Here is a 24,238-nt window from a genome sequence, read left to right on the forward strand (position 1 = left end):
ATTTATATTATTACATTTTGTGTTCGCGCACAAACCCCACTACATATCAACTGACTGCCATGTGCAGACTTGGAAAATGCACAAATCACCGATGCTGAGCAAAACCTAAACTGCACATAGTTATTATTTGCATTTCTGACAGAGATGATGACATTTCATATTTTTCTTTTACTTTTCTAATGATTTTGAGCTGTAATATCAATGTCCTTGATGATGAGGAAAAAAAATCACTCGATATAATATCAGATTTCTTAAAATGTCTCAGTAAGCAGGTTTGTGCTGAGTTCACATCAACAAGTGTATAATGTGGTAAGAACAAAGTGTGTAAGTAAGCAAACACAGCGAGGGAATGAGATCCACAGTGGCTCCTAAGGGAAATCAGAATAAAATGACAGATGCGCTTGGAAAGCACATTTCAAGTGTTCCTATAGTTGGGGAGCCATGCAAAAAAAAAAGAAATAGAGCATGAGAACGACCTCATCTGGAATGTAAAAGTCTGCTCTTACCTGCCCACTAGCCATCATGCTACATGTTGCTGACTGCTGACATGTAGAACGTCAAGTCAGAACGAATTTATGCTTAAAAGTCAAAATCACTTGATTCTATGTCCATCACTTATACGTATTCTTACATTAATATAACATTGTAATGATTCCTATCACCATTGTTATTGTTATTATCACTATTGTTATTAGTTTTTTGTTTAAAAAATGTGTTTTTTTTTCAGGCACGCCCACTGAAGGCGACCGATGACGTAGGCACGGCGTATGCTGTCAAACGGGAAAAAAATGGCGTCGGTGTCAGACATGTACGATGTGGGTTGGGAAGGTAAGTAAAACGATCATTTGTATATATATAAATCTCCTCAAGTAACGCTCAGACCCCTCGAGGCACTCTGCACTTCTAATGTACAAGAGCACAAGGGAGAGTTCTGTCCGGGACTGGAAATACGAGCTAATAAGCGAGCGTGTACGAGAGTAAGCTATTGCTAGTTAGCATGGTTGGTTTACGCATTTGTGTTCGTCCCTACAGCACATACGCACTAGGTGACAGCCGTCATTTGTATCTTAGCCTCAGTTGTCGGCGCTGTGAAAGGTACGTGCAATGCACTTCTGTAACGTTGAGCGCTGTCTGTGGGTTTTCGGAGGACCGCCTAGCGTCTTTAGCATGCTAGCTAGTCACAGCCATGGCAGCGGCTAACGTCGGCTAGCGGTAACGTCAGAGCCATCCTGTCGTAGCGCAGACGGTGGTGCAAGTTCCACCTGCTTCTCTGATGATCACATCACAGCCTTATCGTTAAATTTGCGTGATTTGCATTTTTCATCCGTCTTTACATATCAGAACAACGCATGGAAGAAACAACACTTAAGTAATCCAAGTCCTGCATTTGAAGGACCCGGCTTGATGCGTTGTGTTTGTTGTTTGTCAAAATATCACAGTTGTCATTATGGCTTAACCGTTTTGTCCGCAGAGATGAGAGACAAGCTGCGTAAATGGAGAGAAGATAACTGCAGGAATAGTGAGCAGATTGTGGATGTTGGTGATGAGCTGATCAGTGAACATTCATCTAAACTAGGAGATGACGGTGAGTGTGTCAAAGGAAAAACATAATAAGCTCATGTAACTTGATTGCAAATAAATGACGTTGCAAGTGTACACAATATACACACCGAGGTTGTACTGAAGAGTTAAGTACAGCCTGTAAGTGAATTCACAATTTAAAAACATTTGTTTGGAACCAGGATCCTCTGCTTTGTAGTGCTGAAAAACCACCAAATGACCAAGAGTACAAAAACTGCTCGGCTAATGTTATTGACTGTGGTTTCAACTTGAGATATATATATAATACACACACACACACTCGTGCCCTTCATGAGCTACACAGATCCTGCCGTCCCGGCTCGTCCTTCTGCAGACTACATTGCACTCTGTATGCCGATTGAGACTCTCTGAGTAGAGGATAAACTCCAAAGATGAACCTCTTTTTCAAGCTTCTTTGCTTCAGTATCCTATCACTCACTCAGCTATAAAGTACTATTGTATAGCCATATTTCATTTTTCCACCACAAAGGGAACTTGGAAAAAAGGAGAAAAGTATTATTTTACTTGCTTGGGTGTCTTCCATCAGTAGTTCTCAGCCTTTTTTAAGTAAAGTGCCCCCTAAGCAGCGCACAGGACTTTTGGTTGAAATAAATATGCAATATGTCATGATCCGATTTATTAAACTGGCTAGTTTTCATTTCTGAAAAAAAGAATCACACGTACCCCGTGAAGTGCTTCCACATATTCACCATTTGAGAATCACTGTATTCGATTATGAGTAGGCAATTTGACAAACAAATTCCGAGTACATTTTCACTAAATGCAGCCAATAGCGTTGAATATATTCCAGATTTACTGTAAACGTTGATGCCAGACAGCAATCGAAATGGTGTGAAATGTGCATTCGTAACCATCCCCTGCACTAATGCTCCAGATACGATTGCTTGAGATTTTATTTTTGTAGCACGAGTGACTTTTACCAACCATTATTATATTTAAGGTTAATGGTCTCCCTCATAGTACAGCCCTTCTGCTATACCCCATAGCCCCCCTCCACCACCACCACCCCCCTCGCCTCTAGTCAAAATGATTCATACAGTCCTCAAAAGAGGTGGATAAACACTTAACATGCCATGCGTTTATTCAAACCAGACCTTAAATTGGCTGTGAAATGGAATGGCAATTATCAAAACAACAGTTGGAATCATTAAAGTCAAGAAAAACTTGAGGCATTTGTTTGTTTTGGCATAACCTGTTAAATTGTGGGTGGAGTTGGATTTTATTATGCTTTTCAATTAACAGGCGGGGTTTATTTGGCCGAGCATGTCCGGTTTGCTTGTCAGAGCTGTCCGTCTAACATATTGTATTAATTCTATTAATTGGCTCCTGTAGCCAGACTATTAGACAGTGTGTTATAATGTTACAGTTGACTGAATGAATAAACATTTAAATACATTTCTTTATAGCTAACCACCAAGAGAAACATGTTCTAAGGAATGGTTTGTGCCTGTTATTCACGGCGCTCCACACGCCATGTTCTGCGAGTCTAATGAAGACAACTGTGCTGAAATGTGCTTCAGAATGTTACGTGACTGTAGAAAAATGGATTTGAGAATATTCATCTTTTAAGTCCACACAAACAGAATCTTGATAACCATCATTGGGAAGAAAATAGACAGCGCAGACAGTCAAATCAGTGTCCCAATGTTATTCTAATGTGAACCACAGTAACTGGATCCACAGTCGCACCATCCAGAACTGTTTGGTCAGCTGCTTTGCTTCCACAAAGCATCAACAGTGGGTCTAATAAACAATGTTATTAATATTTGTGGTTATTTTAAACTAAAAAAATGAGCTTCGCTTGGATTTATCTGCCCAACTTGTGACTATCTTTTTTTCAGAAAAGAAAAATCCCCTTCATGTACAGACAGCAGCACAGACTGTTCAACATTAGTTAGAGGGGATTGTAACAAATCTAACAACTTATTTTTCCTTGACGATGTTACACTTCACTCCTTAAGTCTAACATTTTACTGAAGTGGAATTGGTAATTTACTGCTGTTGTGTTAGGAAGTGAATAACATGGCAGTAAAGCCTTAAACAAGGGCAGTTACTTGAAATGGTTCTGCTTTCATTATTATTATTATTTTTTATAAATTCAGATCATTAATTTCTTTTTTTCTGAACATGGTCCTCCATGTATTTGGAGCGTTTCATGTGCAATGAGAGTTCTTTGAGCTCTCCAGCTGAGTCACACCATGGAGGCTCGTCTGCGAGTAGAAAAGCCCATGTGCTGCTGTGGGGACGGTCACAGCAGACAGTGCAATGGAAAGGGTGGTAACACTGTCGTCTGTGTCTCTTCTGCCCAGTGTGGATTATTTATGAGCAGGTGATGATTGCAGCGCTGGACTGCAGTCGGGATGACTTGGCTCTGGTAAGAGTTTTATTTATTTTTATTTATTTTTTTAACCGCTCACACGCCCTAGAGCTTCAAAAGCCATCGTTCACTCCCTCACTGCCATTCCTACTTTGCAGCAACCTCCCTCTGCCAAATGTGAGAATCAGATTTTTATTTGGCCAAATAGTTCTACTCTGTCTGTACTTTGGAAAATAAACAATTTTCTGAGAGTTGGAATTAAGCGGATGAAGCAAATGAGCAGGGAAGCATGCTTCAAGTGTTTGCTGAAGTTGGCCATCATCCATGTACTTCAACCCCTATTTATTCGCCTTCCAAAATCATAATGTGACGGTTCTGTCTTCACATTTCCGAAGCGCTCACTGCAAAAAAAAGAGATCATGATTTATTGAAATGTTCATCTCCAATCATTGAGTGGACAACAGGCGAGACTCCTTTTAGCTCCGCTGCCGCAGAGTAGAAGCGGGAGGACGGACAGCACTGATGAGGGATGAGGGACTGTCCGAATCGGACAATCCCTCATCCCTTATCGGGTGGCGGCGTCCTCGATCCCGCTGTCGTAGTAGCGAACGTGGTTGCTTAATGGTTAACACAAACACACTCTGTAGTTATAGCAGATTCTGACACAAAGACCATAAAACTGGTCTCTACACAGACCGTTTTCAAGTCGATGCGTTAAATGAAAGTGAAATATGACATTTTGAAGACCGGTGGTTCCTCTCTGTCTCTCTCTCTCTGTGTGTAACAAAAAGTTTGTTGCAGCCAGCAATAATGTGTGTCTCTCCTCTGCCCACGTCCTCGCAGACCTGTCTACAGGAACTGAGGAAGCAGTTCCCAGATAGCCACAGAGTGAAGCGGTTATCGGGCATGAGGCTGGAAGCTCTGGAAAGGTAAGCGTCATGTACAGAAGGCCGCGGAGGCGGAGAAGGCGCCGCATACGTTTTGCCCAGCCGCAGTGCTATGTACTGTATGCTACTTTAAGAAACTGTGTGTGACTGGAAGGGCTCCAATGTACTGTGTGTGTGTGTGTTTGTGTTGGAGGAAAGGTTCAGCACTGGGTAGTCCTGTGGCCCTTTTTTAAGCCTGAGTTAGGGATTCCCCAGGAAGGAAGTGGTGGGATCCCACCGTTATTTCGGGGGTCCCCCTCAGTCCGCTCTGGTTTCTGCTCCTCCATTGTTTCCTCCATGGTGCCGCCCCTCAGCTCTCCTTATTTAATGCTTCCTTCTCCGGTTTTGTTCTCGGTTTTGCAAGTATGTCACACCTAAGTAAATAAAGACGTGTCAACAAACCTGATACACCCCCCACCCCCTTTTCAAGTATGTGTTGGAATCTGCCGACTGAAGGACAGAAAGTAAACACAACGGAGAGCCTGAGCAGGAAAGATAAACAGACGTTTTTGTTTTTAGTCTCCTCTTCGTTTCAGTTGTTTCCAATGTGATTACAACCTCGCTCACATTCACCACCCGGATCACCGGTGCAGGTTTATCGCCTGTGTCAGTTTATGTGATAATTGAGAGCGATTGCTTCGGCGCTGTCAGATGAAATAAACGGCACACCAGGATCTAATTGGCAGCAGACAGAGCTACACTTATAGGACACAGCTTCAAACGAGCAAGCCCGTCCCCTCCGCCCATGTGCGCGAACACACACACACACACACACACACACACACAGGGTTCCTAAATAAATAAAGCAAATCAAAGTGGCTCGTGAGTGGTCGCCTGGTGCCATCTGAAATCTCCCAAAGTGTGGCTGAGTAATAAAGTGAATGTGAGGGAGGCAGCAGCGCTGTAAGTGGGCCTTCTCCGTGCTAATGGGAACCAGAGTTGCTTCTGTCGGTGGGCGGGAGTTTCTAATCACTGAACTCTGCCTTTTGGCTGCCGAAACATCAGCGTTGCAGATTGCCCCTTTTTTAAGGAATGAAACAAAAAACATACCTCTTATCCCCAGATTTCTTTACTGTATGATTTGATATTTACAGCTTATAAATGACCCTTTAAAACCGAATCATGTGGGCTCAGTTCAAGCGTTTGAGCGCTCTGTGTTGGATATTGTTGCATATCCGCTTCGTGTGTGTGTGTGTGTGTGTGTGTGTGTGTTGTGGTATCATGTGTGGGCCAAGAGACGGATAACTGAACCTACTGCTCGGCTGTGGATCCGGACCAAAGTAAAAGTAGCAGCTTAATTTTGTTTAAAGGTAAATCAAACTGGATACAATCAAATCCACAGCAATCTTCAGAACAGCGCTGTGCGTGTATTGATTTCATGACTCATTGTCAAGCCATGTAAGCCTCTCGCCGCGTCAGCCGTGTGACCGGCAACCTAAACTTAGGCGAGTGTTTATTTCTTCCCTTTTGATCCCCACTGATTTCCTGCACAGCCTCACTGTAATCATAGGAACCTGCCACGCTGTATACAGAAACGTGATTACCTTGAACTGCGTTGGATTTCTCCACCGCCTAATCTTTCCCGACTGGGATCGGTTTAAAAAAACATGTATTCTTCTCTCTCTCTGAAGGTATGATGAAGCCAACAAGCATTACGATGCCATTCTCCAAGACGACCCCACCAACACGGTAAGACCGAGAAGGAGGGAAAGAGCAGGAGAAATCCCTCAGTTTAACGTTGGACTTTGTGGTCTCGGCTGTTTTTTTGGGGGGGGGAGGCTTTAAATCTGCCCAGGCTCTCCGATGTGAGCAATGTGAGTGTACAAAGTTAAACTCCCCGTGGCCTCTCTGACCTCAACCACAGCGCTCATCAGCCTTTCACCCACACGACTGAGACGTGTTTAAGGGGGGGGGGGGCAGGTGAGTGGGAGGTGATTCATGGTCTTAGTCTGGGGCAGACATGTTTGGTAGAAGTGAGCCGTAAATAACGGTTCGGCCTTTGAAGATGGTTGATTTACTGGACCTTTTAGACCCCCTCCACCTCCTACACGTCCACCCTGATTGAACATGGCTGAGCTCCCGTCCCACCTTCCCTATTGCCGTCTACCAGCTTCAGGTGCAAAGTCCGATGATGTTAAACAATCCCACAATAACTCTTATTGGACTGCTCTGAAGCTCTCTGCTCGCTATCCTCTCTGGCGAGCTGTGCACCTCTGGCAGAAGCAGGTCCAGCCCGGGTTCTGCTAATCCCGAAAACCACGAGCCAAAGCATCGCGTACCTGCTGTTAATCCCCTCCACGAGGACACGTGCCCATTGCGAGGAAATACATCCTTCAAAGGGTTTTCAAAAGAAGCCATGACCCTGTTTACTTTGGCCGTACCTCTCGCCCCCAAAAGATGTCTGACAAGTTGCCTGGGCCATGCACGTGATCATATATGGGTGACTTTGGAAATGGTCGAAACGTTTTCCCTCAGATGGCAGAGGGCGGCCAGATGCCGCATCAACGTTTTCGCTTTGGATACAGCGCGGAGGTTCTGCAGATCATCAGTTAAGGTCTTCAAACAATGACGAATCGTGACCCACCAGCTCTTGCTTTGGCCACCTCCTCCTCATCATCAACACCCACAGTAGCTGCTGGTCGGGTCACGGGAGGTTGTTCTGTTTAGAGCTTAGCCTGGTCTGAATCTCACAAGAGCACTTATTCTAAAAAATATCTTGTCTTGGATTGCAGAAGGACAATTCTGAATAGTTTCTATGCGGTTTGAAGCCATCCAATACATTATTTTAAAAATGGCACAACCTCAGACTAATGCCAGAGAACCAAGAACTACCAACCGACTTCATTAAAACGTCTGTCGTGGCCGTCGCATTTCTCTCGACAAGCAACAAGCAAAAACATTTTTGTGCGGTCGTCTACTTTCCTAATTTATGCTTCAACCTTGATCCATTCCATGTGTGACCAGAAAATAACTATGACGTCTTTTAGGTGAATACTCATCCCGGTCATACGTGAAGAAAAGTCTAAACTCATCGTTATTTTCATGGTACACACTATTTAGACAATGGGAGTTGTGATTTCAGTGGATCCCAGGGCGCCTCCCCGACACGGCACAGATCTCCCGGGGATTCCGGTGACATCCTCGGAAAGGGATCGGTCGGTTTCCTGGTTTACCTCCAGCCCAGCCAGCCGAGGCTGTCAGTCAAACCCGAGGGAGCCGGGAATGGAACAAAACAGACAAATGGGTTGAATGTTGACCTTTCTTTAACTTTTTTTTTTTTTTCACCACAATCCCCGTCCTAAATGATTTGCGGGCGGCGGCGGGTGGAGCGCCCGTATGATGCCATTGCTTGGGGTCACCTGTCTTGTGAGCGAGGGCTATCTCCTCCCTACATGATCTCCGACATGCTCCAGAGGAAGGGGCGGGGGATGGGCCAGAGAAATGGCGGAAAATTGGCGACCACAAGGAAGACTCGAAGCATCCCAGCATGCAAAGCAGAGATTGGAAACTGAGCTGTTGTAATTACAGGCTGTGGAATAGATGTGGTACCCATTAACCAAAATTGTTGAATCAACAAAAATTGCTCGAGGTTTTTTTTCTTCTTTTTTCCCCTTTTCTTTTTTTTTAACCATGGCGGTGTCCAAAAAATGTTTCAAAGTCTTAGTTCTTCCATTTCTCGTAATGTTCCAATATTTACAGCAATGATCCGGCAAATTCGTGCCTGTGTACGTGAATTCTTCGCTTTTTGGACCAACATTTAGCAAACAAGGATGCACCGATTTCATAATTTTTGTTGCTGACTCTGTGAAAGCATTAATACCGTATTCCAGCAGTCTCATTCCGCCCTGGTAATTCAATATGAAAATTCTTAAATAAGCCTGTGAGACCACGTAGACGCTTCCTGAGGATGACCTGTATTGTAAGCAATTAATTGAAGACCAAACACCATCATATTTTTCTGGTGAAATCTGAAATTTTAAAGTCCCAATTCCGAATTGTTGCACCAACGTTGAGTAAATCATTTCAAGTAAGTTAGACTTACCGATGCGGTAATAGACTGTGTTTGTAACTAATCATAATATAAAATACCAAACTCCATTTCTTTAACGGCACCATGAAGCATTACTGCGTCTCTTGCTCTCCCTTCCCTTTTTTCCTCCATCCAAATTCCAAGCGTGCACAGCGCTAGGTGTGCCACCCTCGCCGTGATGGTTCTTATTATAAAGAAAGGTTGCGGTAGGTCGGAGCAAATAGCCAGGGGTGATGTAAATAACCCAGTCCTCGCTCCACAGGCCTCCTCAGAGCGCTAATTAAAAAAGAATCACGACAACAGAGGGATCAGACCCAGTGCCAGCCTTTTCTGGATCATTAGTTAGAGAAAGGAGGAGAGCGAGGGGAGTGGTTTGGAATTGCTCTCATTTAATAAAGTGCTGCGTGACTCTCTGGGCTACCAACTTCCATATGTTCCTTTGAGCCCCAAGTGGCTCTTTATCTGGGAATGAGGAAAAAAAAAAAAAAAACTTAAATCTGGGAGAGAAGGGAGGCTGATGGCCGGAGCGCACAAGTGCAACAAAAAAAAAATCCCCATTCAACCTCAATGTAGTTGGTCCCAAAGAGCAAATTCTGCTTCCCTTTTTTGGTATTGTCAGAAGAAAGATGCCACATGCTTGTAATTTAGTATAAAGTCCTGAATCTTGCATAGCATCGAGTTCTGTTGAGAAGCACTGCATGTAATGTGGTGTTTTCACTGTTCATTGTTTGAACTTCAGAACATTTTAAATAATTTACTCAAGTTAGATGATAAAACTACACACACTACAGGTGGGAACAGTGTGTTTGGGAGTAAGATATTGGAACAATACATTTAGGTTGTTACTCTTGATGGCGCTACTGGCTGTGGCTCCGTGTTAACCTGTTGCCTGAAGCTAAATTATAGCTTGCGGCTCTGCTGTCCCAGCGTGGTGGGTAAGTGGATTTCTTGTGATGGCCATGTCGGTCGAGGCCCAACATTTGCAGCTCCCGAGACGTGACTCACACACCGCCCTCGGTGGCTTTGGTTAGGACGGCAGGAGAGGAAGCCCCACTCCATCAAGTGCCAGTCCATTAATAAAACGGGCTGTGGCAGGGCAGTGCACTGCTAATGGAGCGGCAGCCTCCTGTTAAGGTTTTCACTTAGAAGAGGAGGAGGTGGGGGAGGGTGACTGGGTGAGTAAAGTGTTTGGAAAAGTTGCTGCAGCAGGAGTAATACTTTCTAATTCAGATTGATGACATTCTAATCCACCTTAAGGTCAGTCCAACATCAAAACGAAGCGGAAAGCGATTTCCAGCTGATGTCAGTGGTGCTGGTGGAGCGCTGGATGCACGCTGCGCCGGCGGGGAGGCGAGCGTTGGGGTTTGAGGGAGGGTGCCATTTTCCCCACTTGGTTAGGGTTCGGGTTATGACTCACCACTTTATCTCGACCACGGAGCTCACTGCAGCTGCCAAACGCGGAATCGTGTGTGTCCACCTCCCGTCAGACGTTGCCACTCACTGTTTCCAATCATGTCCTGGTGGGCTTTACGTTCAGGGAGCTTTCCCAGCAATGAAATTCACTTGACAAAGTTTAGCCGTTTGTGTTAAATGGGTCGGCGGCCTTTTCGTTTCTCATGCGATTCGCCTTACAGAAAACTGAGCAGGATTGTGATGGACTGAAAGGAAGCTAACGTACACACTTAAACTCACTACAACCTGCACTCACCCCCCCCCCCCCCCCCTCCGGATGAACTCTCGAGAGCTGAGCTCCTAATCCTGTTTACTGTCTTTGCTCCACAGGCAGCGAGGAAGCGCAAGATCTCCATACTGAAGGCCCAGGGGAAGAGCGCTGAAGCCATCCGGGAGCTCAATGAGTATCTGGAGCAGTGAGTGTTTGTACGATAAGGGGAGAGGGTCAGCCCCCCCCCCTTCCCCCTTCCCCCTTCCCCTGGCTTTTATTTTAATTAAAAACCAAGTTTGCCTTCCATTGAGCTGGCACGACTCGTGCATGCAATGCCAGCAGACTGTTTCTTGTCAGTTGCCGGCCGTTATAGTGATTGGTAATATTGAACTTACATCTTTAGATTACTATGCAACACCACTGTGTTTGAGGAGGAGTCTTTGTGCTTTCGTTGTTCACAGGTTCGTTGGGGATCAGGAAGCATGGCATGAGTTGTCAGAGCTCTACATCAACGAACACGAGTAAATACTTTTTTTTTTTATGCCACATACTTTGAAATCAGTTAAGCTCAGTTCACTTTGCACTTTGAGAAGGTTGTTATTTAAATAGTTATTTATCACATCGTAAACACAGGTCAATAGGTTTGGTTTTCAACATTTTATTCAAATGTTTATATCAAGCTTTAGAACTAGTAGTCAAGCATCCTTGACTATTAACAGATGTTACAGGAGAGCCACGTTTCCTCTATTACACGCATGCCCGTTTCAGCACGCCTATTTGATATACAGATTTAAGGCAAAAACCCACATTCTTTGTTATGTTGTGGTTATTGTTTTGCAATTATTATCAATTATAACCAACAGGACATGAACCTAAGAAATTGTTTAACCGAAGAAAGAAACACCAGTCCCTTTCCCAGTAACAGTTAAAACATTCAAATAACTCCTCTGAGTGAGAATTTCAGTGGCCAAACGATAAATGAACATCCTGTGTTGTTGCATGTGTACATTCCGATGAGATGCATCTGCTGCACCTTCCATAATTTACAGAGGGTATCTATTATTAAAAATGAAAGTCCGGGCGGCCATATGTTGTAGAACCATCTGTCTGTTTAACAGCGCTTCAAATCAAACTGATGGCTTGATCTCCGGAGGGGCGGCTGCGCAGCGCACAATGGGCCGCGGTGAGATGCCGAACTCAGCCAGGGGTCTGAATGGAGCCCCGTCCATGTCTGTCACATCAGAGTACTTTAATAGGATTTCCCTCTTAAGCCCTCCTCTCCTACATATGAGGGCCAAGAGGCTCCCTGGCCTCCCGCTGATGTCTCAGTCGCCAAGGAGAAAGGCCAGACAGACAACAGCATTGTCAGGGGGGGAGAAAAAACAATGTTTTTGTTTGTGTCACCTTTTATCCCCCCCGCTCCCCTCTTAATTGCCTGAGGCTGAGAAGTAAGTGAAGCGGTGTCTGTTGTTGAGCCGAGCTTGTGTGTGACTGCTCGGTTACTCCGGTACGAGGCCAGTGGCAGCAGGAATGCGCTGCGTGCTGAGAAGGCTACTTATTGGATATTTCGTGCTTTTGTGCGCAGGGGCTTTATTGCTGCAGCAGCCAGAGGAAATCCAGGGGTGAGCGGATTATCTGCCGGCTTATCCCAACACTTCCAATATCGCACCATTCACTCCCAAGGCCCCTTATCTACAGGCGTGTCAATTTCTTTTCTTTTGTTTTCTTTATTTTGGGTTACAAACTCTGTTTCCCCTCCTCCTCCTCCTCCTCCCGGATAGCCGGGCTTTATCGCCGCTCTTCTAGAGGAGGAGAGAGGGATTCCCAGGAGAAGGTGGTGGCACTTTTTCTTACCACCCTCACCCTTCCCGTCGGAGAAGCGATGAAGAGAAATAAACACTCCGCCCCTCACTGCGCAACACCCTGGGAGCTAAAAATATACAAAGCAGTGTGCCTCTGCAGGGCCGTTGTTGGCGGCAGCAGGCGTCGGTTTAAAAACACAATGAATTGGCCCCGAGTTGACTCTGTTAAAACGATCCTCCTGCCGGCGGTGTTCAGACAGGAGGTGATCGGTGCTGACCCAGTTGTGCTGGTCGTCCAGAATCACATGATAAATGAGGAGGATCAGTCTGAATCCATCTTTGTGTCTGTTTGCAGTCAGAGCGTGGTGTTGAAATGGTTTTCGTTCATTTCCACAAAAGAAACAAATGGGATTCTTACGCTGTGCAGCCGCGCTGGAGCACTGCGGTACGGCGCGAGCCTCGGAGCCGCCGCAGAGAGCGGCTCGGGGAAGGTGGGGTCCCATGGCGGAAAGGGAGGGCAGAGTGTGGGAGGCGAGGGGGTCCGGCTGCGGTACAAGAGCCTGGTCCAGGGCTGATGGAGACATGGCCACTGCAGGAACATCTGAAAGTCTTTATGGAGAGGAAGTGGTAATTGTAAGCAGCCCCCCCAACCTTACAAGCCCTCTGATCCCCCCCCGCCGCCTCCCCCCAATAAGCCCATGTTTGCGTTTTCCTTTCTCTGCCCCCCCCCCCCCCCCCTCTTTACTCTGCTGTTACTCTTTCAGCTGGTCACCATAGCTGGGTCTAAACACGATGGGATGCTTTACCTGTTGGTGGGGGCGTCTCCGCCTCGGCTTCTGTTTGGTCGGTTGTTGTATAGACGTTTTGTGGCTTTGTCTCCAACGACGACCTACTGTAGCTCGGCTCCCCTGTGAAAGGGGGGGGGGGGGGTGCGAAGGGGAGGTGGAGTAGCGGCAAATTAGCGCAACCGCTTAGCGGTCTGCTCCTCAGAAGTGATGTCATCCGAGTGCAGGCGCAGCTCTCGCTGTAGCGCCGACCGGAGGAAGGTGGTCGTCTACGCACTGAGGGATGAGCGCACGTGGGACCACGGAATCGCCTGCCCCCCCTCTGCCCCCCCCCATCACCGCTCCAAAAGGCTTGTTGCTGTCTGGGCCTAGCAACCGTTGCTACAGAGCCGTGCGCTTGACAACGGCCATTGCACGTCAACTGACCCGTACCCTCCAATTCAGATTCATACCTGCAACATTTATTGGCCGTAGGTGTTGTGCTTCACAGTTGAGCAAGCTGGAGGATGACACATGCACAGCTGTATCAATCGCCCCCCCTGTTCTCCTTGTCGATTCCACAGCTATGGAAAAGCCGCGTTTTGTCTGGAGGAGCTGATGATGACCAACCCTCACAATCACTTGTACTGTGAGCAGTACGCCGAGGTAGGTGCCCGCCTGGATGTCCGTCATCAAGCACGGGGGGGGGGGCGGGGTCTGGCCCCCTGTGAATGGCGCCTCTCTGTAAAACGGAGAGACACGCCGGCACGTACTTAACGTCATTCACGATGGCAGATGTGTTTACGCTGCGATGTCATGTGTTGCTTGTTCAGATGTCGGGCTGCCGTTGCCCGAGCTGCCCTTCAGCACAGCTTATTGGCCGTGTTTAATGCCTCCTCACACAGGTGAAGTACACTCAGGGGGGGCTGGAGAACCTGGAGCTGTCCAGGAAGTATTTTGCGCAGGCGCTGAGGCTGAACAACCGAAACATGAGGGCATTGTTTGGTCTTTACATGGTGAGTACCGCTTTGCATGGGGATAGTGTGGGAGAGAAAAAACATAAACAGTTGTCTTTTTTTCTATGTCTGTGTGTTTTGGGAGTGAAAGGGGCTCTCAGACAGGTCATCTCACTGCTGACTCAGACGGTGAACTCCAGCCTCGGAAAAAAAAGTCTATCCCTCTGGAGCTTTTTATTTTAGTAATAACACCCCTTTGGCTTTTTCATGTTTATGACTTACATAAATAAAGTAGTGGCTGAGTTTAAAAAAAAAGAAGAGCAGAGCGCAGGAGAAAGAGCAGAAAGACTTCTGCAAGCGTTTGCAATTATCCCACCAGGTGATTGTAGGTCGCTTTTTTTAATCTGCCTATTTGTTTGAACAGGATGTTGTCTGCCGGTGCCAATGCATCATATGTAAGTGAGCCTTGACATAAGAACACAAACGGGGCATAAGAGGAGGGGAGGGGAAGCAGGTCCCGCACAGAGAGGCCCAGTGTTGGCCTCCGTGCCGCGCTGTGCCGATTCCTCAGGCAGTCCAAACACCTCTGAGCGCGGCCGGTGAGGTGGAGGGCCGGCCTCTGTTCACTCTCACGCCGCGGTGGAGACAGAGCAGGCCCTGTGCGGCGTCCTGACAGGCCGCCCACCGACACCCGGGGCATTTCAGCCCGGGAGTTTATTCTCTATTGGCCACGGACCCATCCGGAGAGCGCGTTCCGCGAGTTGTCCGCCGTCCGGGCCGAGACAGGTGCCGGACCGGAACCCTCCAGCGGCTCCCGCCGCCTCGGTCACTCCAGCGGCAGCTGTTCGGGGGTTAGCCAAATGTAAGGTGGCTCTTGAGTCAAGAATAAAGGAACCTTCCAAAACACACCAAAGCCCAACCGTAAAAAAAGAGCAGTACCGGGTTAGTTGGTGTCAAGTGCGCCGGCAGGGCGGGTGAACGGCGATGGTGGAACGTAGTCGCCGTTAAGTGACAATTTACATATGAAGCGTTGAAACTTCACCATGAATGATGACGTCATCAGGCCACGGTCTGGTTTCTCTCTCTATTCTGCCACAATGACTCGTCGAGTGGTAGCTGGTATGAGTGGTTTCTCATTCATCTCAGTTTTTCTTTGTATAATTGCTGTTTCAGCAGGTTTTGATACGAGAACAGCCCTTTCCCCGATCTCTCTTTTAACTTCATCTCGTCTTTTCTCTCCTGTTTTTCCGCTAGTCGGCAAGTCACATCGCCGCCAGTCCAAAAGTTAGCGCCAAGGTGAAGAAGGACAATATGAAGTACGCCGCCTGGGCCGCCGCTCAAATAAACCGAGCCTATAAGGTGAGTCGCGCAACGGTTGCCATCGCCTCAGCGTAAGATGTTCTCCATATCGTTTGTGTGCTTAAACCCCCCCCCACCCTCTCCCACTTCCCACCCCATTCCCCTCCATTCCGCCAGACACAAACACTTCATATTTCACATGACTCTCCAGTGGTGTTCTCGAGCTTTCACGGTTTTTTTTGCACACACTATCCAGGCATTTGGAAATCCCCTCATTTGCATAGCTCGTAAAAAAAAAAGAATTCCCGGCCAGCGACTGACCCCGGCGTGCAAAGCGCTCCTGGAGGATGCCTGTACTAACAGCCCGGAGTGTCTTTCACTGTGTCTGGGTACGTTTAGTGATAATGTGTTGATTTAAGGCCACAACGTCTGCAAAGACTTTATCCCACACCCCGGCCCTGCAGATGAGCCACATGGCTGCTGCTCGGAGGACCACAATCGCACTAAACTGTAGCAGAGAGCTGTCTACATCAGTGTTCCTCAACGCAACGCTCAACGACCCCCCCGCAGGTGCCCTGAATCTAGGACATCCCCAACCAGTTCACAAGATATTAGCTTCCTAGTTTACATATTTCGATTGTAGTCTTTGTGTGTCCACCCTTGAGATTATGTTGTGACGTGTTGCGATACAGAAGGTCAGAACGCGGACATGCGCCGTTGATGGGGGGGATGGAACTTTTGTGCACATGTGCGGCAGGTGAAATGACCAGGTGCGTGGTTGCGGCTGCACTCTTAATAAGCCCAGACACCCGGTGATTACCTCTGTGTGAGGAAAAAGGTGAGCTGGTTGTGCACGAGTTGGAGCGGACGTCAGCGAGGGGTCACGACCGACCGGGACACATTCCCGAAAAGAAACGTGAAGACCCGACGATGTGAGGGGGGGGGATTGTCTTCAAAGCAGCACTACACTGCGCGCCCCCCCCCCCCCCTCGTCATACCCACGAGTCTCCTTACAGATACTCGGATTAGCTCCTCCGCCACGGACCACGGGCTCCCACTGCGTCACAACTCTATTATCTGACTCTAAAATAGACGAGGAGCTGTCCGCTGCTGCTGCAGGAGAGCGGGCCACGGGTTAATGTGGTGGTCTCACCTCAGGCTGGGGAGATAATTGACTACCGGGCCCGGGGTAATGGCGCATTAGGCAGCGAGGCAATGAAATGCACTGATCATTATAGCTACCCCACTGCGCACGCACACCCTAAATCCAGAAGAATGAGTCACCCTCGGAAATGATGCAGCCGATTGCACACCTTAGCCAACCGCTCTGTCTGATTGAGTTTGGCAAAGGGTGGAAAAAAAGAAGAAGCAATCTTTAGCAATGGAAATACAGGAAAAGCTGGGTTTGGGCTGCAGTTGCTTTCCGTTTGTCTGAATAAGGGTCAAGTGGTGCAACGCAGACTATGTGTGCTTTTGGAAGAAGGCAAAGGAACAATGCCTTCATGCCTACAGTCAGCCGTGTGTCTCAAGTATTGAAACTTTGCCTCGGGGGACACGCGTGGAGGCCAATGAAACAGTGTCCCCTCTTAATGCTGTCATTAGATGTGTTGTAGTAGTTGCTGACACACACTGTGATGCTCCGCTTTTATATGAGAATTGATGCGCTGCAAACGGCAGAATTAATGTTGTGTTTTTGTTTGCATTCATAGCTGTTTCCCTTATTCTCTGTTTTTAAGAGTTGGGGTTTTATATTTGATGAAGCCGTTCACGTAGTCCTCAGGGTGAATTGTAATAACTTTGGTGATTCCTCTGAGTTCTCATCTGGCCATCATCAGGATAACCTTTTTCATTCGTCCAAAAGTTTGGCTTCTGACCAAATACCTGCAAAACTAATGGCATTCCCGTCTGCCACCACTGTACTCCCGTCATTTGTGATGAATAGCAAACGGTGAACATGGTAAACGTTGTAGAGAAGTAAGAGAAAAATGTGCATACCGTATTTTTTATTTATAGTGGTGATTTATTTTTAGAAAGCTCTTTATTTATGACGATTTATAAATGTGGGTGAAGTGAGATTAATTAGACTGACCCATTATTAGAACCCAGTCCGCTGCCCACGGGTAAGGAAGTTGTCTCTCTTCGGTGTCTTTGGAGGGGATGCCTTGTCCGATGCAAAGTTTAATTGGGAAGTGTGCGCCTGTATGTGTGCGCGCGCGAGCGTAATCCCGGATTTGCTTGTGGATTATAAATCGCGGCGCTTCCTGTGGAGTCGGAAGAAATGAGAGCGCTACGGGCTCCTGTGCTAGAGGTCATGGAAGTGGACTAATGTGGGCATCCTGTTTTGGAGCGCACACACATCTAAAATGACACTTATGCAACAGTTGAGGTAAAAGCCTGCTAATTAGTATCATTGTGTGACTTTGCACCACCGCCACCTAAAGACCACTGTCTCCTCCTTGAAGCGTGCTGCTGCGAGGTGGATGAGGTCATCTCGGCCTCTGATGTTGTGTTAAAGTGTGTTTGGCAGACAGACCTAATGAGCTGATGTTCTCTTCCAACTCTCTCCCCACCCCCCCTCTCCCTTTCCCCCCCACCCGATGTCTCTCTTTCACCTTCCCTCTCTGATGTGCAGCTGGCCGGTCACGGGACCAAGGAGAGCAAATGCTCCATGAAGGCGGTGGAGGAGATGCTGGAGTCCATGCAGATCACCATGTCCTAGGCGACCTCGTCTCCGCCTCCCTCCCGCCCTCCTGTTCCCACACGACCACTTGGAGAGACACGGCAGCTCAAACAGCCTTGCAATGTGACCAGAACCAGATCTCTAACAGATTATTCTTATTTCCCTCTCTGGACGATGGAAGACATTGGTTTGACTCAAGATTTCCTCACCCATCTGGAACACGCAACAGCGGATTAGAAGTATTTCAATTTATTTAAACATGTTGTACTTAATATTAACCCAGCTGTGATTCCCTGTGTGACTGGATTGTCTCTTTTCTAACCTATATCACTAATTAGTAAATCCACATCAAGGCTATAGCTGTGTGAGCAGAAAAGATGAGCTATTTATAGAGACCATGTGGAGACGCTACCTGTCTGCACTGGGTCCTTTACTGTTTCTGTGCTGTAAAGTATCTTTGATCATTTTTTTTTGCTTAATCTTCTAAAATGTTTTAATAAAAGTAGAACTGATTACCAACACATTTTCTTAATGGCTGTTTGTAACAGAAGAGTTAGTCTATCGTTGTTTTTTTCAGGTGAGGGGGTTCCATTCATTGACGAACACAGCAGTGACACTTATTGTCCCATTTGAACCCGGCGTAATTATCCCGGAGAAGGATGAGAGACATTTGTCATTGAGAAGGCGGATGCGGTAACAACAGGGGCATCAGACGGGGGCCTCTTCTTTCCCACCGATTCCAGCTGCAAAATCCTGCCTTTCAATTACCGTAGACAGCCGCTGAACCAACTTCCGCACACTGCAGAACACCTCTGTCATTTCAGTTCAGAGCGCTTCAGAGGGCGCTGCCAGTAATCTACACGCAACAAGATGGAAAGAAAAAGAAAAAAACCCATCATATTCGTGGATCCGAACCCGTGTGACAGGCGGCGAAGAGAAAGACGCTTGAGTGCTGTGGGAGGCAACGCCGCCTTCCCCTGCTGTTCACTGGGCTCGCACGGGGAAGCCAGTGATCATCAAAGGTGGTCGCTCACCCGTGCAATGTCAGCTGTTGCATCCATTTATTTTGTTTATTAAGTTGTAGAAATCGTCTCATAATTTCACTCTGCGGCCCGTGAGAACTTGAATGTTTTTTCTTTATTTCTTACATTTTTTTTGACCGCTCTTAAGTGGAAAGCGGTCAAAGCCTAATATGGAAACCTTTATTGTCAAGTGTTTTAATACTCTGGCCTTGGTCAGTGGCTACATGAGTCTGCGTTTGATTTTCTCCTCCAGTCCGACCCAACCAATGAAGACCAGGGGATGTTTGAGCCTAAACTGACTTTGGTTATTTTTAGAGAAAAAGGGCTGAGGCTAACTAGCTCCTTTTTTGAAGAGTTTCAGGCGGAAAGCTGTGTGATTTGGAGAAACTGTGTTTCAAAGGCCGTGTGCAAATATTGGCGTACAAGTCTTTATGGACCTGTAAAAAGGGGAACAGAAGGTGTCATGACATATCGGTGCCAAACACGCTGAGGCAATAGTGCCATCTGTAGTCTGGATAAAGAACTTTAGCCTTTTAAACCCTTTGTCCGCAATGAGTGGCGCTACGCACCTGGAAGTAGACCATCGCCGTCATGCGTTAAACATCACGCGAACTTGACCAATATGTGCTGTTATTTCTAGGTAGTCTGCAACCCTGATTTCAAGAAGAAGAAAAAGATGCGTTACGCATCATTTATCATTCGGGAATCCCGGCGCAATCCAAGCCGCGCTCTCGTTGAGCCAAGAAGAACGGCGCGTGGGCCCCGCCGATTCACTGCTTCCCCTCTCTCCGTTTGTGTCCCAACTGGCTCCGGTCATCCTTTTTGACATTTGTCCCAGTGGCTCAGATCTTATACCTGGACAGCAAAGCCGCACCAACAAGACCGAGGAGAGGCGGTCAGAGGACCCCCTTAACCCCCGCTAAGCTGCCGGATCAGTTTAGTGTGTGTAGGGGATTCGCTATTACTGCGGCCCGTAATCCTGGATTCCATGGGAGATTAGCTCCCGGAGAGGGTTTGCTTCTCCTCGGTGGCCAGGTTATCTGAACAGGATGAGCTCCGGGATGATGAGCTTACACCGGGGGAAAGAGCAGAACCCGATCGGCCTGTTCATCAAAAGCAGGGGGGGGGGGTGATTTACAAGTGTCCAAGGCCGTCTCGGAGACTCATCCCAGAGCAGCTTCGCAGTGTTAATTGAAGCACAAAGGCCAGGGTTTTTTGGGGAGATCAAAGTGGAGATGGAAGAGGAGTGGATTTTGGCGAGCTCGGGTGTAACAGAGAAGCTGTGTAGGAACAAGAAGGTGGAGGGCCTGCGAGACACGGCGGGAGGAGCCAATGTGCTCCATGAGCGAGGGAAGTTTCCCAGGGTGAGTGGAAAGGGAGAGCAGGGCTCCAGCTAAGCTCATCCATCTCGAGCGCTAAAGATGGATGAGGCATGCAGCGCTAAATCCTGCCCTGTCCAGAGCCTGGTGATGAAATAGTGTTTTGGCTACGAGCGAGGACTGACCGACCCGCACTCCCCTTTTTCTGGGACTGGAGCAGCAAGATTGGATCAGTCAAATAACACCTGACATTAGTCAACACCCATAAAAGAAAATAATTACCACATTTTTTGTGGTCATTGTACAATATCACCTGGTTGATTCCATCATTTTTTTCCCCTTACACAATTGCAGCAGCATGAATGCAAACTTAATTTTTTCCCTCAAGGGCATTGGCGCTGGAAAAATGATTTCCTCAAGGCAAGAGACCGTCCCTGAGAGAATTATGTGTTTGTGTTTGAGGGAGAGAAGTGCTTATGCAAGTGTGATTATGAATGTGCGGACAATGTGCAGGCATGCCTCAGTGTCAGCTTGAGTTTGTGCGTGCATGCGAGTTGGACTGTGTGGTAATTTCAACAGTATGAAGCGCTTTTTGCCCTTGGAATTAACTATTGGCTCAAGGCTTTGCTGGTCCTCCTAAACCTCTTGACCGGGAGGCTCCAGACTGCTGCGATTGCTTCCAGAGGATATTCTGTGGCCACTACGAGCCGTTCTGGTTGTTGCGCCCGGCTTCTCAGCTCCAGGCTCTCTGGCAGCGGCCTCGGCCGCGCACGTCGAGGCTGCGTCCTGTCTGCAGACTCTGTCACGGCGCGGGGCATGTGTCAAAATCACAGAGAGGGCAAGTCGCCGGCTCCAATAGACAGTTGTTCTTTCCAGCGCGGGCCTTCCAAACCGCAAATCCCTTCTCAGGGCGTCTTCTCAGCCAGAATGCACAGGCGCACCCCACACAGGGCCTGGGGCCGACATTACATTAAGGAGGGAAAACCAGAATTGGCTTCTGATTGAGCTTCCTGGGTGATTGTTAATGGCAACCACAAAGGGGTATTTTATACCCCGAGAGGGATGCAACAGAGCCTTGGAGTATGTAAATGTAGTGTGGGAAGTGGGGGGGGTTACAGACAAGGCTTTACATGGATTTATGGATGCGTGCAAGCTGTAACATGTTATTTCATGGGCATTGCGAGACATCTCATCTGTCACATGATAAGAGGAACAGGAATGGTGAACGCTATTTTACTACAGTTCCAAGGCGAGGTGCCAGACCTCATTCCAACGGGAAACAATGGAGCGCATATTCCCCCACGTTGTACCTTTGATGCCGTGTCAACACTTCCTTCTCTGGATTTGAAATACCCACATACCAGACTGTCAGCGGGAGAATGTTACTCAGTCGCCCACGCAGGCCGCGGAGCAGTTGTGAGGTGCCTTTATTGCACAACTTCCATTTTATGCTATTCGTGAATCGTACTTTTAGTCCAAAATGACACGTATGACAGCTTTAGCAGCCTAGTTACATGTTTTACATGGTCCAAAGCTACAGCTAACTTGTTAATGGTGGGATTTAGGCATGCTGATCGATGGGTTAGCTTTGGACGGAACCATGCTAGCCTTTTCCCGCTTTTCTGGTCCTTGTGATGAGCTAAGCTAACTAGCTGCTAGCTGTCATTCCATATTTTGCCTACAAATTAAGTAGTACCACTCTTCTCACCAAGAAAAGCAAAATAAGTAAGTCCCAAAATGTTGAATTGTTCCTTTAAATTAATTTATTTTAAGTGTCTAAATACTTCTTCACCCACTGCATGCCGTTCGCTCCCGACTCAACCTGTTACAGAATGAGGCCATATAGGCCCATTGTGCTCCAGCATAATGCACAGAACATCACATATTCTGCTTTTAGTAATAATCACCGGCAATATTGTTATTAATTGCATCCACATGTGTTCACATGAGCTGCGCCCATGGCTGGTTTAATTTAGCAGTTGGCCGGTTCCTGTATCCTCATGGTAGCCGTTTGTCTCCTCCATTGTCTCTGCAGTCGTTGGTCACTATTAATTTCCTCAACTATGATAACTGGCAAACATGGAAGGGTTTGAAATGAACTAAACGCCCGCATCCCTAGTGAAAAGTACTTCTCGGCCTGGTGTTGTTTGATATGTGTAAATCATGGCATCAGTGAGCGGTTGAAGTCTACATCTGCAGGAAATACTGACATGCAATGTGGTCTGCTGACTCGCTCCCACTGTATTTGTTTCCCCGCCGTTCAGTTGCCGAGTCATTCCGCAAGCAGCAGCATTACCGTATTACATGCCTTCTCATATACATCCAGTCAAGATTCATCACTCTCCTCCCCTGTGACATGATCTCCTGGCAAATAGACATGAAAACACCCTCTCGTAGAAGATAAGGGGAGACAACCAGACATTCGCCTTGGATTGCGAAGAACTCTACCGTGGTATTGCCACGTACGATTTTGTGTGCGGTCAAGAACCCACACATACATGCACACACACTCGTCGGTGTAAACTTGGCAGGTGAGCGATGCCACCATCTGCTTGTGGAAAGAGGGGTATGGCAGGCTGACAACCACAAACAGCCAAGGTAATAGTGATGGGTTCCACTCAGTCTCTATCTCCCAGACAGCGAAGACTCCTCAGAGCCTGGACCTCGTACAGCATGGACCACGCCACAGCGACAAAGTGCTTCTCCAGTGTGCTGGCAGCCACAGATGCATTGCTCAGACATCGACGGAGTTTTGTGTAAACCAAACAGAATTTGTTATTCATCCAGCTCCTTCTCATGCAAATCTTGGAGACAGTTTCCTCCACTACTTCCAGGTAGGGATTACTTAATAAATGCTAATTGGGGAGAGAGTTCTGCTGGTGGAGGATTCTTTGCTGTTGGAGACACATAATGGAAGCAACAGAAACACGCAGAGAGATTAATTGAAACGGTGATGTAAGGCCAAACAGACAAATAGAAAAACAGACAAACAAAATAAAAATAAGTTTATGAGTTGGGTCCCCAATCAAAGTAATGTTTGGAATCAATGCCACAGTACAAAAAGCACGGGCTGCAAATCCATTACCTATATTGCAGACTTTTAAAGGACATTTTGTTCACCTGGACTGTGGACAGCAGAATCTCTTAATTAGGCATTGCTCTATTTTAGGAACACTAAGAAATCACATTCATGGAGCCACTAATGCTGCATAAACTTGGCAACATTGCGTTTCTTCAATCACGGAGTACGTGTAAATTCTTGCATATCAGTCTTGACATTTCCTATATTAAAAGGACACAGTTGATCATCTAGATGGCAGTCGGCCCTGTGACCTCCCCCGAGCTATTAGTGTTGGCTAAAGTCTCACGTTTTTTCTTTGTTCTCCCAGAGAGCCAAACCATAGATTCTAATTTCACCACATGTTTCTCTTGGGTCCTGGAAACCTTTCACATAAACACACATTATGTTTAGGTGTTGCATGAAAGGTCCCCACAGTCTTGTAACACATTCGACAAAGCAGATCGCGTTGCAAAAAGCAAAATGCGTTACAATCAATGCTGGCAGTGATCCGCTTTGTCCATTTTTAATAATTCACCAGCAGCACAGAGAGGGAATCATTTCTACACCATAGAGGCGGACAACAAATGCATGTCACACGGTTGCTCACGATGGAGGAGGCTTACCAAGGTCACTTGGTCATATAAAATACTGTAATCTGTATTGAAATGGTAAAAATGTATCAAATAACAAGGTGAAACCACCCTTGCAATGATGAATCCATGAAAAAAAGGATCAGTATCACACTTGTCTTTGCTTTAAGGACCACCAAGAGTTTCAGATCATTGTTTAGTCTGCAA

General features: G+C 47.1%; 1 protein-coding gene across 1 annotated transcript; it reads left to right on the plus strand.

The window, feature by feature from the left end:
• Positions 1-726: 726 nt before the first annotated feature.
• On the plus strand, positions 727-18,558 carry emc2 (ER membrane protein complex subunit 2). The gene is made up of 11 exons (XM_040165371.2): positions 727-828; positions 1,472-1,585; positions 3,912-3,976; positions 4,763-4,848; positions 6,477-6,534; positions 10,658-10,743; positions 11,000-11,059; positions 13,689-13,770; positions 14,010-14,120; positions 15,315-15,419; positions 17,992-18,558. The coding sequence occupies exons 1-11, from the start codon at positions 768-770 to the stop codon at positions 18,076-18,078; spliced, it is 915 nt and encodes a 304-aa protein (XP_040021305.1). The 5' UTR covers positions 727-767; the 3' UTR covers positions 18,079-18,558.
• Positions 18,559-24,238: the final 5,680 nt, after the last annotated feature.

The sequence above is a fragment of the Gasterosteus aculeatus genome, chromosome 20 (genome assembly GCF_964276395.1).
Source record: "Gasterosteus aculeatus chromosome 20, fGasAcu3.hap1.1, whole genome shotgun sequence".
NCBI lineage: Eukaryota > Metazoa > Chordata > Actinopteri > Perciformes > Gasterosteidae > Gasterosteus > Gasterosteus aculeatus.